The 13,808-nt window shown below is 37.0% G+C and overlaps 1 protein-coding gene and 1 non-coding gene across 3 annotated transcripts; one reads left to right on the top strand and one right to left on the bottom strand.

Annotated features, from left to right (window-relative positions):
• The first annotated feature begins 3,513 nt into the window (after positions 1–3,513).
• On the top strand, positions 3,514–7,884 carry LOC101307359 (heat stress transcription factor A-6b-like). Its single transcript, XM_004290585.1, has 2 exons — positions 3,514–3,981; positions 4,280–7,884. Exons 1-2 carry the CDS (start codon positions 3,673–3,675, stop codon positions 5,057–5,059), a joined length of 1,089 nt encoding a protein of 362 aa, XP_004290633.1. The 5' UTR covers positions 3,514–3,672; the 3' UTR covers positions 5,060–7,884.
• A 2,469-nt stretch (positions 7,885–10,353) lies between these two features.
• On the bottom strand, positions 10,354–11,736 carry LOC101307651. 2 transcript variants are annotated; one of them, XR_183985.1, is made up of 4 exons: positions 11,455–11,736; positions 11,173–11,344; positions 11,001–11,050; positions 10,354–10,578 (listed from the first exon to the last, which is right to left on the bottom strand). It is a non-coding gene; the product is annotated as an uncharacterized LOC101307651 (transcript). The 2 variants fall into 2 exon arrangements; XR_183984.1 differs by lacking the exon at positions 10,354–10,578 and having other exon boundaries at positions 11,000–11,344; positions 11,455–11,728.
• Between the last annotated feature and the right edge of the window lie 2,072 nt (positions 11,737–13,808).

The following is a 13,808-nucleotide window of genomic DNA, read 5'->3' on the forward strand; positions in this document are numbered from 1 at the left end:
AATTATAAACATATGTAATGCCTATGTAATTTCCACATCACTTGGTGTTATGTTGACATCATTGCAATAATAAATCTGAACCATCGAAGTTTTAAAATCTAATGGTTCACAAATAGTGTTAAAATTTGTGTTAAATATGATGTCCTTTGAACCAGACCCATATATTTATATCTGTCATGATAGTTTAAAAAAGAATGTAGTTTTTGTGTTATAATTCATTTGCGAAACATATAGTTTTTGTGTGCCAAGGCTACTCGTATTAATAATAGCCAACTCACGGTTACAACCACATGAACCGATATGGTTCAACTGGAACCAAAATTATTTTATAAGCCTATCTACGAAACATATATTAGGTTTACAGAAGTACATGAAAACCTATGTAATTACTTTGATAAGCAAAACAAAATTAAACTAAAAAAACGTGTATGATGATAAATTGTCATATACAAGTTATTTGTTTACGACAAAAGCTCGGCACTTGTCTAAGATGGGCTCCTTCCTTTGATCACTTGCAACCTGTGGTAAGGGAGTAATCGGGACTTTCTGGTCTTATTCTTTTCGATGGTAAAGTCAATATTATGATAGATGAAAATGTAATTACTAAGGTTTTTACTATTACCTGTTACGTTGACTGTTGTTTCTATTTATGACCCCGCATGGACTTCACTTCTCCCCAATCGATGTGGAACAAATGTCCTCCTTTGATAGACATTCGCTTCGTGCCCTAGCTCTGCCTCGGTCTATGTTGCTATTGGGCCTGGCCATATTCGTTGTCATCCTGCTAGGCCCTTGAAGGGTCTATGGGCTAGGTAACCATCTTACTGCTATCTATCGTCTACACTGACTGATCAAATCGAAGGGCATTTGCATCGGATAAAGGGAAAATGTATTCGATAAAAATTAAAATCTTATTGGTTTTTGTAAATTGTATCAACTAGATGTTTTAGATCAAATCGAAGTGCATTTGCATCAGATGAAGGGAAAATATATTCGATAAAAATTAAAATCTTATCGGTTTTTGTAAATTGTATCGATCTAGATGTTTTATTTTTTAAGACGTATTTGAAGGTAATAGTTCAAAACTATCTCAAAGAATCATTTCGCATAAATTCCCGCGTTACAAGATCGATAAATTCTTATCCAATCGAATATGAAATTATGAAACCTAGACGGAATCCTCGATCAAACGATTCATGTGAATGTCCACCCAATAATACAGGAGGTTTATGAGAAAAAGTTTGGACTACAAATCAAAACAAAAATTTGTGGTCCAATTTTGCGTAAGAATCAATACAATAAATACATAATCAATACAAAAATACATTAAATAATTGCAACTTGCCAAATGGCTTTTTCTTTTTCGGTACAACTTGCCAAATGGCTTAGTGCTCCGACTGCGATTTGTAAATTATAATAATACCCCCGGTGGTGACCAATCCAATATCACCCACTTTCTTACACTTGATTCCATGTGGTGGCGTGTCGCTATCCGATAGCACCACATGGCCATGCTTTGATTGAATCCAATTTTTAAAGCGAGTGAAAGACTAACATATACTAACAAAGGGATAAGAATATAACAGACAGCCGTAGCTGGTGATTCGTTATTTTGGCCTATAGTCCAATGTGGTACTCTTTTGGGAGGGGGATTACTTGATGTGATAATCTTTTTAAATGTGAGAGAGGAACAAGATATTTTCTGCTGAGCTGGATTGATTTGTATTTGATATATCACCTGGATTAACTAGATATAAAATTATTAATAACGCCTCAGCCGCTATAGCGTTTTGATGTATGGATTTGATTATTAAGTCGGTACATGAAACAAGAGGAAAAAAAAATGATGTATGAAGGGGAAACGGAACACCGTTGTAAAAATATTAAGATATAAAATTAATAACGCTGACGAGAAAAATGATTAGCTTTATGATCTACAACTTTGATTATTAAGTGGGTACATGAAACAAGAGGAAAAAGCGTAGTGTATGTGATTCAAGAGGAAACACAAGTGTTGCAAACCAACTTGAATATCACAAGAAAAGTTGGCAGAATTAGATTGATATATATATACATGTTTGATGTGTACACAAATAGAAAACATGTGTCTCACTAACTAACTAACGTACAATTAATTAGATCACATTTAAGCTAAGTGAGTAAATACTGAATATAGATACATGGCCTAGTTAATGTATAATATACAGGCATGCATTATCTTTCGACCTGCATACAAATACATAAAGGCTAATATATGTATATATTTGTAACTTATCTTTTCCAAATAAGTAAGAACTCACTTGACAATTAGACTTCAAATGAGGTCGACACCTTTTTTTTTTTTTTTTGTAACTGAAGAGGTCGACACCTTAACTTCCCTCTTATTGCTTAAAGAAATATTAATAAAGATAAACACAACTTTTCATCATTGTTCGCATTCATGATTTGAGTGCTCGCTACTTTTGACAAAGAGATGAAAATTTAATACCTTATCCTCTTCAAAGACATGGCAAATCATAGAACAACTTTAAATTAGAACCTAATTTAAAGAAGTAAACGGCTAATAAAAACCAAGAAAAAAATGCTATGAGCAATATATAGCTCCCTCACTAGTTGTCCATCTTAAGCATAATGTCCCTACCAAGTATCGAACAATGTTTTATGGCCAAGCGAAGAAAGAAAAGAAATGATATACAAGGTTGGGTGGATAGGTTTACAGAGTCACATATGCCTCTCATTCGCATACGACAATGAATCCCATTTTTATAATGATGCGCCTGTTCAAGCAGTTTTGATATTGATAGCAAATCGAGTGATAATGCATGCCTGTATATTATTCACTAGACTCTGTGTTTGCAAACCCTAAAACTGCGCTTAAGACCACATTGTTGATATAATTTTCTTCTTCTATTTTTTCAAAAACCCATAAAATTTTAAATTTTTTTTTTTATAACTTTTTTACTGATTCAACGACACATTGTTACAACAGATAGGATTCCATGAATATGTCATATTCACGACAACTCATTATCTGATTTAAAAGAAAAAAAATACAAACCAGTGATAAGATTTGTCAAAGAAAAACCAATGATAAGATGATGTACCTGATGCGATCATGTCAACCCCCAATTATAAGTAGGACCCCTACCCCATCCTCCAATGAGATTTAATAAACCGTGTGAATTTTTTTAAGACCCAAAACCCATGCCTCCACCATTCCATCAAGAACTTCCTTCCGGATCATTTTCTCTCAACCAACTAATGCTCGTAATTTTTCATTTTTATATCCAAATGAAGAAAGACTTAGTGGCACACTTAAACAAATCCAAACACTAATCTACTCTTAAATCTAGAACTTTCTCAGTTTTCTTCCCCAATTCATCAATACAAAACTCGTATTTAACTTTGAGCCTCATGTGTCTGCCCTTGGTTTTCCACAGCTTCTCAGTGTGCGGCGCGCTTTGTCACAAACTACCTACCACTATATATAACGGCACAAACGACTTTCCCAAAGGAGAACCAGCAATCCAAACCTCCCCCTTCCCCCTTGCCCTTTCCATCTTATCACTGATTCTCACTCTGTTTCACCTCAATCTGGGTTCTGTCAATTGTGACTGTTTCTAACCAATCTCTGTCAAATCGACTCTCATTCATCAACATCTTAATCATATTATGAATTACTTGTATCCAGTGAAGGAAGAGTACCCGGGAGACTCGAGTACATCGCAGTACTGGAGCGGGGATCCTCTGGTGGTGGCTCCACCGCAGCCCATGGAGGGCCTGAACGACACAGGCCCTCCTCCGTTTCTGAACAAGACTTATGACATGGTGGATGACCCGAGTACTAATCGGATAGTCTCGTGGAGCAGAGCAGGTGGCAGCTTTGTGGTTTGGGACCCTCATTCGTTGGTGATGAACCTCCTCCCTAGATACTTCAAGCACAACAATTTCTCCAGCTTCGTCAGGCAGCTCAACACTTACGTAAGTGTCTTCCATCGGTTAGTGAAGCCTTTGATCCTTTCTTGTTCATTATAAGTCCAGATCTTCATTTTTTTTCAATTATCTTGTTCTTTCTATTAGAAGAACAGAACAGTTGCTTTAGTTGACCTGTTGATGTCGAAATCATATGCTTAATTGTGTGGATGTTGGGTTTTCCGTTATTATTACTTGTATAGTTTCTAACTGGAGGCAAATCCCATGGAGAAGTTTAAGTGGATTTCTGAATCTGATTGGACAATTGGATTTGTGAAGTCATTAGTTGTTGATTGAACTTCTGCAGGGATTTAGAAAGGTTGATCCGGATAGGTGGGAGTTTGCGAATGAAGGATTTTTGAGGGGTCAGAAGCATCTCCTAAAGAACATTAGGCGAAGGAAGACACCTTCTCATCAGCCTATTCCACCGCACCAAGCTGTAGGCCCTTGTGTCGAAGTAGGCCGGTTTGGCCTAGATGGAGAGATTGATCGTTTGCGGCGCGACAAGCAGGTTCTGATGATGGAGTTAGTGAAGCTTAGACAGCAGCAGCAGAGTACTAGAGCGTGCCTTCAAGCCATGGAACAAAGGCTACAAGGGACAGAAAGGAAACAACAACAAATGATGGCTTTCTTGGCCAGGGCAATGCAGAACCCGGCTTTCCTGCAGCAGCTAGTCCAACACAAGGAGAAACGGAAGGAGCTTGAAGGAGCGGTGACTAAGAAAAGGAGGAGGCCGATTGATCAAGGCCCTAGTGGCTTTGGTGGTGGTGAAACTAACCTAAGGGGCAACGGAATTAGCCCTGTTAAAGCTGAGTCTCTTGAATTTGGAGACGGCTATTATGAAATGTCGGAGCTAGAAGCGCTTGCAATGGAAATGCAAGGATTTGGTAAGGCAAGAAAGGAACTGGAGGAAGAGTCAGAGCCCCTGGAAATTGGGGATAAAGAGCTTGATGAAGGATTCTGGGATGAACTATTTAGCGAGAGGTTTGAGGGGGGCTTGAGCACACCAAGTGCTGAAATTGGTGATGACGAAGATGTCATTATCTTGGCTGATCGCTTAGGTTACTTAGGTTCAACCCCAAGTTAGAACAGCTTAACTTCTTCTGCATTTCCTCTCCTCTTCAGTTCACTGCCTCAACGACCATTTCTTTCGGGTAGGAGGCTAAGGCCTTCAAGAGTTGTTTCATAGTTTTTCATTCCATCTTTCCCCCTCTTTCTCTCCCTTTCTCTTCTCCTTCTCCTTCTCCTTCTCCTTCTCCTTCTCTCTCTCACTTTGCATTGCTAGAGTCTCTTCAAGTCTGTGCCATTTGGCCATAACTGTCATCTGCAATTGTTTCTTGGTAATCTTGACAGGATAGGGGGATTAGCAGCTGTTTATCTCGGGAAACAAACTTCGTTTCTGGTGTTTCTAACCCTGGATTTAATTGCTTAATGTCTCCTTTTCGCATCTAATAATGCCCTCTGTTGTCTCTTTTATCTTGGTTAGGTTGCAGGCTTTGCTTGGACAGAATCAGTGCTAGTTTTTATAGTCATCTACTCAAGGTTCTTGTTTATTTTTCATATCTCTCAAGCCACTGTTCCATGTATCATGCATACATCCAATGCATTATTAGTCTCTTCCTGTTGTAATCTTTTCACTGCCCTCTTGAATGAATGTAGATTGTTGATTATTCAGAAGCTGTTGAACTTGAAAAGGAGTAGCTGCAAGCTCCAAGAACCATAAACATTACATTGTTTATGGATGGATCCAAGAGATCATTGGTAGCTAAATTTTAAGTTTCTGTTACTGCATTGCCAACTATATAGTAAAGAGGTGTTACATTTGTACCATGTAGATCACTCGTGCGAAACTTGGTTCTCTCTGTCACTACATCAGCTGTGGACTCCCAACTGGTACAGTATGAATATTTCAAAACATAACATAAAAATGTGTTCTTTGCCATTGATGTCTTACAGATGAAGACCGGAACCGGATACAAACATACAAGACTGGTTCAAGTGCTTAATAAGAATCTAATTCTACGAAAAAGGCAAGAATTTGTTGAATTTTGTATATAGATCACATTGAAACTTTGTTCTGCAAGATTCTGTAAACTGAGATTCTCTATGCGAAGTGGTGTAAAATTGTGCATCAGATATTCTTATGCTTCTTATCTTCCTAGGTCGATATAGGCTAACATAGGCAATATGTGGGGAAGTTTCAAACATCATCTTCCCAATTATGCCATTAGAGAAAAGTTTCAAACAGAACCGAGAAACCAGTCAAAAACTCAAAATAGTACCCACGATTGTCAGTGATAAACAGAAGAACATCATTCAAAGTTTTAGCTATTAGAACTTGAAGCAGGGTTTTACACAATCCTTAAGCAGCCCAAAAAACCAAGAGTGAAAACAGTCATTCTTCCAATTCTTAGGATTGTTTCACCTGTTTGGATGCGGGTGAATTTCCGGGAATTTAATCAAAAATAGGGAATTTCTAATTTCTTAAGATTGTTTCCCTCGTTTGAATTCTTATCTCGTGGAATTAACAATTTCCACGGAAAATAATCGTGGAATTTAAAAGTTTAAATTTCTGACTTGAATTTCTCACAAAATGTGTCATTTGTCAATTCTTTTGATTGAGGTTACTCTAAATACAAATTCTTGTCATTTTAAAACTCTACGTCATGAAATCCAAACAACAGAATTCTTAATTAATGGAATTTAAAATTATGAAATTGTAATTTCTATAATTTTAAAATTTCTATAAAAATTACGGAAATGAGTTTAGTCCCTCGATCAAAATGGCAACAAAACTACCTTAGCTAGCCTCACAGACAACAGTTTGACTAATTGTTTAGGATTGATTCTGATGGATACTGTGAACTACCTTTTAGCCCTCAATACCTGCATAGGTCATTCTTTCAAGTCTGGCACAGCCTCACAGACAACAGTTTGACTAATTATTAGGATTGATTCTGATGGATACTGTGATCGACTGGGACAACACTAGTTTTTATGAATTATGAGGACAGGTATAGAATTCAATTCTTGTAATGTCCTCAACTTCTAACGGATGAGCCAAAACTCTTATAATTGTAGTCTGTGATTTTATGATCTCGTGGTCCATCTCCTCATCAACTTTTAGAAGAAAAGGAAACTCATATGTGCTCTATCATGAAATGATTGAAATCGAACTGATATCTACCATCCAGACTTCTTTTACCTGAAAAGGAAAGGAACCAATAACTCCAATCAAAAACCTCTAGGACACTAAAGCTAAATTGGTGCGTCATATATTACTTAAAACAACTACAACTTCATAATGGACGGACTGTATCTCAATAGACATGGTACACACACACACACAAAGATAGCACACGCGAGAATATAACTGAATTTTATTCAATACGATTGAAAGGAGTTGAGCACATGATTATCATCACACTCCAAGTAACTGCAAGTGATGCAACACACAAAAGAAAAGAGAAAGAAGAACATAATTCAACATTTAAGATACGAGAATTTGATGCAGGATTCTTAGATGATCATTAAGCAGCCGCACAACCAAGATTGGAAACAAACTTCCAATCCTATTAATTAGTGTGCCCTCGATCAAAATGCCCACACGATAACCCTAGCCAAATAGCCTCCAATACCCTGCACAGTTCATTCCTTCAAGTCCAGCTAGCTCAGAGACAGAGTTTACTGAATTATTAATTAGGGTGATTCTGATGGTTATTACTACTCGTGTTTATAACGACAAGTTTAGGATACTCCAAATCTTCTTACGTCCATAAGTTCATATCAGTCTCGGCGCATGTATGATACTCCAACTATGCAAAGAACATAAGGGGTCCGATCAATTTAACGGCTTCGAGGTTTGAAACGAGGTTGAAAAGCAAGGCCAAATAGGCATGAATCACTACTAGACCACTTGCAGTGGTTGTTGTTTACAAGTTCTTATGGATACAAAGTTTGTCCCCTTTTAAATGAAGTTTGAGATTTTATAATTTCGTGGTCAATCCAACTCAACAAGTTTTAGAAGAAAAGGAAATTCATAATTTTCACTTTTTCAGCTCTCTCTCTCTCTCTCTCTCTCTCTCTCTCTCTCTCTCTCTAGAAAAAAAATCCCTAGAGAATGAAGCTCTCTCTTTATCTCGCCGTCTTGGAAAGCAATGTTGGTTCGGCTACGGATAAGTGCATTATATGCCATGTTTTTAATGTTATTTCCCTATCATTTAGCTTAGTTATTTCATTAACATTGTCATTATTAACTTAGTTTTGGTTTTTAGGTCGAAAATAAAGCGGAAGAGCACAAAAGAAGCCAAATTGGAGAAATCTTAAAGGAAAATGAATCTATGTCGTGCAATAAATTTTTTTTGAAAAATCTACCATAAATTATCGGTCAACTTCAAACAGATGAGTGATCATCTCACAACGATCCACGAGATAAGGCATATGTCATTAGAAAACTGCAAGAGTCTACTTTCCAAAACTTTTTAAGGATCGTGAATACCCATTTTATACAAGAAGTTATGAGCATTTGAGTGAACGAAGGTCAGTTTGCCTGAATTCTGATTTAAACCAAAATTTCTATTTTCAGGACCAGACCGTATTATCAAAGCCCATGGACAATTTTTTAGGTTTCTTTAACCTAATGACAGCTGAAAACAAGAGGAGGAATTCTCTATAAAAAGGAGGAGGAGGAGGAGGCGGCGTGCACACAAAGATCCCAAACGCGAAGATATATTTACACTTAAGTTTATTAAATTGAAAGAGTCAAGTTAATGATTATCATAAGGTACACTCCAATAAGCAACAACACACAAAATAATTTCCAAAAAAAAAAAACAACACAAAAGAAAAAAGAAAAGAAAATAAACACACATGCATACAATAACAGAGCAAATGAAAGCAAGATCCACATTCTTGAGCTTTTTGAGGTATGTTCTAGCATTATGAGGATTTTGTATGCACTCAATCTGGTGTCGTCGACATCGTTATATAAGCTTTAGCGCACAACAATTACAAAAAACAACGCATGCATACATGTCTTAACTATAGTAACATGAGTAGCTAGGTCAATCTGAACGAACAATATGAAATTGTTCATTGGCAAAATATACACGAAATGGTTCAAGAGCCGAAACGGAGAAGCAAGAAAGAACTAAATAAATGAACACATAAATTAATGATCGATCTCCTTATGCATAAGAATAAGTTTTCTGCAAACCGTAACATGCTGGTTGGCTAACTTAACTGACATCGTGAAAGACTGAAAGTCATGTATTCAAATTTAACTAACGACAAGTGTCAAGACCCACCCCGAATTTCACCCTGAAACCCGAGGTAAATCTTACGGGGTCCACCTTCAAGAAAAAATTTACCGAAAATTCGGTATAACCTCTCTTGAAAATGGACAACCCTTCCTAAAAGCACCTGCAAACACTTCTAAAATTCCAAATCCAACCTTAAACACCTGGAGCCTTCGTGCTCCCCAAATTCATAACACCACCTAATTTATTCACTAATCTAAATAATTAATCTCACAACCAACAATCATAGATTCAGAGCGACTCTGATAGTGAAGAAAAAGAAACATAAATATATAGATGAGCAGAAGCTATACTATTTACTATGCCTCGTCTCCATGTACGCCCGACCTCAATTATGAAAACCTGCAAACTGGGCATTTTAAACCGAAAGGCCTAGGGGAGAAGCATTTGAAAACGTTAGAGTGAACAAAAATAAAGTTTAAAAGAAACAAGTCTTTATGTTTTCCCAAATTTATCTCTTCAGGAAAACTGCGCTGCATGCGATAAATAATAAAACTCATAACTTAGAAAATTGGCAAAATCCGAAATACGCGACTAGCCTCGTTAGTCTCCAATACTTTAAAATATCGAGCCTCTTAAGCTCTAGTAAAAATCAGTATATATTAACACACGTCCATACTCCCTACATAAATATTATGAATTTAAAGAAATTTATATAGGGCTACTACGCTTGCGTCTAACGCTCACGTCACACCATAATGCGGTTATTCACTGCGCCATTAAGGTGGACAGACGAGTGTAAATATACGTGCCCATACCTCCTATATGAATTAAAACACTCATATAGGGCTACGATGCTTGCGTCTCACGCTCACGTCACACCATAATGACGGCTAATTGCTACACTATTAAGGCGGACAGACACGTATGGCTAGTTAGCATTTATATACATATTTTCCTCATAAATATCTATATATATATATCCACCGAAAATCTCATTTTCGGTAACTCTCCAAAATAAAGAAAATTGTCAATTATAAAAGAAAGCAATAGGCATACGACTCCACAAAAAATCTCATTTTCGGTAATGTTCCAAGTAGCGAAGTTAACAAATACAATAAGATATTTATTTCCAAAAATAACTTCACATAATAAAACTCACGAGAGGAAAACCAAGTCCACAAATTAATAATTCAATAAAATAAAATCAATCATTAAATATAAAACCATCGCATGCATTTAATTTAAAACAAACGTCCACTTGCAGGTTAAGCCTAAGCCTTCCAATGCTCGAAATACTCCTCGAGCGCTGCCTCCAACTATTCACACTCTCGAATCAATCCCACGCCTGAAGTTAAACAATAGAATAAATCGGTCAGACTTGATTCTGAAATAATCATTGACTCGACTTCTTCCTAGTTTGATTAGGATTTACTAGGTTGACCAGGATTGACCAAGTTTGACCAATTGACTTAGGGTTGGCCAACTAATGATGTTTAGACATTTTCCAAAGTAACCTTTGACTTAACGATTCGAGTCATTTTTCACTATACGTCCCACTAACCGTTAGACGCTTAGGCGTTGCTTAATAAATCGTTAACTCCAACACATATGATTCACATTAATCTAAAAAATCACCCAAATTACTAAGGGCACCCAAATTGGTTTACATAAATGGAAAGTTTACTAACTTAGTAAGTTTTTCGATTACAACCCGATCTTTCCTATTTAGGAACTACAACTCTAATCAAAGAGGAACTTGAAAACTACCTCTACGGTCACTACCGGATACTGCTGCCTCGCCGGAATTTTGCCATAGCCTTCCCTTAGTCGCCGGATGCCCCAAAATCAACATACATGCAGCAAACAATCGATTTAAACACCAATCCAACATAACATCGCACCAGCCACAACACATAAACTTTTAAGAATCGGGAATTACCTTTTGCATTCCAAAACGACGAACCAGCCGATAACCAAAGCTCCTCTTTGCCGGATCGTCATATGCAGCACCACCTTCAATCTGCCCAAAACAACTTCTCCAACTTGATGCTGGGCTTGCCTCAGCTCGTTGAGATCGCCGGAAACCTGAAGAACACCGTCGCCGGAAGACCCTGACATGAACCCAGAAAAAAACAGAGGAAATGGGATTTTGATTCGGGCACGATTTGGAGAAAAGAAAGGCACCGGAATGTGAAGTAGGAAGAGAGGAAGATAACCCTACCATCCACTCGTCAAGCCGTGGCCGAAATCTTGAGGAATCACCGGAAAACAGTCGCGCATCTTCAATGTCGATCTCCCTTGTGAGTAGATACATATGCGAAAAGAGGGCTGGGTTAGGTATAAAATGAAGAGGCTGTCATTTTGGTGGTGGTTTCGTGGTGAGGGGTGGCCGGACGGCGTCGATCCGCCGTGGAGTCGTCGGAGACGACGAGAGAGGGAGAGAGAGAAGAGAGTGAGGGAATTGGGTCAACGCCCCAAATGGGCTTCACAGTCCCGTTCACCTGGTCACCTACTGACCAGGAACATATGGTCAATAGCCATCAGATCTCACCCATTTAAATCCAAGGGCTGAAGTTAATTGAAGTAAAATATATTAAATTGTATTTCTAATTAATAACTAATATCAATACCAAAACGTCTTCCCCCATCTTTCTCCTCGCCGTCTCCTCTCCTCCTCTGAGAAATTCTGAAATTCAGACTCGATTCGCCGGAGACGGAGACCCAAGAATCTGATCTACGATAGCATTTCTTCTCAGACTCGATTCGCCGTCGCCGTCACAGGTGTTGTCATCGTTGCGGATGCCACCGAACAAGCTTCGTTCTCCACCTCCTACACCCTCCCCTACACATAACTTGTTTCTTGGGATGATCAACCAAGCTCTGATTCGTAGTGTTCCTTGTTCAAAACTGAACCAAAAATTACTCTTCCCTTTACATGTTTTTTCTCTAAGAACATTAAGATTGGTGTCCAGTGAGATGTGTGTTTATATGCATTATGATTGGTTTTAAGTGTTCTATTGATTACTGAAAGTGTAGATTTCATATTGTTATGAATAAGTTTCATTCTTTTGGGGAAATACAGTAAAGAAACTATGAATCTGGAGATTCTTAGTTGTTAGGAATACCTTACAGCATTTAGTTTATTGCTTTTGGTTGGATGAATATGGCAGCACTTCACTTATATATGAATTACACAGATCATCCTTGGTATATTTCAATCTGGGTCATCAGCAAGTTTTCAGATTTTGGGGGTGAGGAGAAGACGAGAACATAGGAGAAAACGTCTGCCTCTCATCTTATTAATTAAACTTAATTGCCATCTAATTGTAATATAATAAAACATTTAATTCAATTAACTCCGGCCCTTGGATTTAAATGGGTAAGATCTGATGACTATTGACCATATGTTCCCTGGTCAGTAGGTGACCAGGTGAACGGGACTGACGGGCTTTCTACCCAAGTCGATCCATATTTTACCCTTTATACTTAAACCAATGGCTCAGATTGAAACCCTACTTGATCAAACGACCCAGATTAAATGTTATATCCTGATTTCAGAAAATTAATTTTTTTTATCAACCTTCAATAAATCGTAGAAAATAGCTCGAAGCTCTAAAAATAATCCGAAGACACCGGTGAACTCGCGTCGACGCGTACTACGACATCAGGGCCTTAAAAGAAGGACTTGACATTTTGAGTAAAATTCGAAAATAAACTGAAGTGTTAACTTATTAGATTACCGAACACGGTTAAATTCCTCAGTAACTCGTAAAATACTCAGTAAATAGGAAAAATTAGGTACGGGGCGTTACAACAAGTTGGTTGGAGGTAAGAGAACTACAATATCATCCAAAATATATTATATATACACTCATTATCTGTTTAGTTTACCAAAGTGGAAAGTGAGAACACAAATTTGTTCCTGCTTACAAAACCGCGAGTTTATTGATTTCCTAATTTTTGTATCGATGGTTATATATTATTCTAAATTTTTGACTTCTAATGGTAGTATTTTAATATATGACAATCCAAATTAGAAATATGCAAATATGTAGAGTTGACCACGCGCATGCATGTTTGTGGTGCAATTAACTATGGACCTCTAATGTCTATGATGTCTGAAAAGAATGAGATCCACCACATTTGGATCTTGTAGCTAGAGTAAGATTATTAGAAGTTAAATGAATTGTGATAATATATATATATATATAATCTTTTTCAGATAAGGATATCTTTATTTATATTTATGATGCTGATTTTTTTATTAGACCCACTTTTCTTTATAATTGCGTTTTTCAGTTATAAACATGAACAGTTGATGTTCGACATAATTCAGTTCGTCCATTGGTCAATCGAGTTATGAGTGCCTTAACGATTACTAAATTAGCTGAAATTTTACAAAGATTATCTACTTATATAACTATATATTGAATGGTTAAGATGAGAAAATATAATCGAAAAATTAGTCCATTAAAGAAATCCACACCATAAGAATAAATAAGGAGATCCCTTATTTGAAAAGGATAGATATATATATATATATATATATATATATATATATAGTACACACACACC

Source organism: Fragaria vesca, linkage group LG2 (genome assembly GCF_000184155.1).
Source record: "Fragaria vesca subsp. vesca linkage group LG2, FraVesHawaii_1.0, whole genome shotgun sequence".
Classification (NCBI taxonomy): domain Eukaryota; kingdom Viridiplantae; phylum Streptophyta; class Magnoliopsida; order Rosales; family Rosaceae; genus Fragaria; species Fragaria vesca.

Bases quoted from the DNA above. Each gene is read 5' to 3' on its own strand.
- LOC101307359 (XM_004290585.1), top strand. From the start codon at position 3,673: ATGAATTACTTGTATCCAGTGAAGGAAGAGTACCCGGGAGACTCGAGT. The intron at 3,982-4,279 runs GTAAGTGTCTTC...GAACTTCTGCAG, and splicing joins TCAGGCAGCTCAACACTTAC to GGATTTAGAAAGGTTGATCC.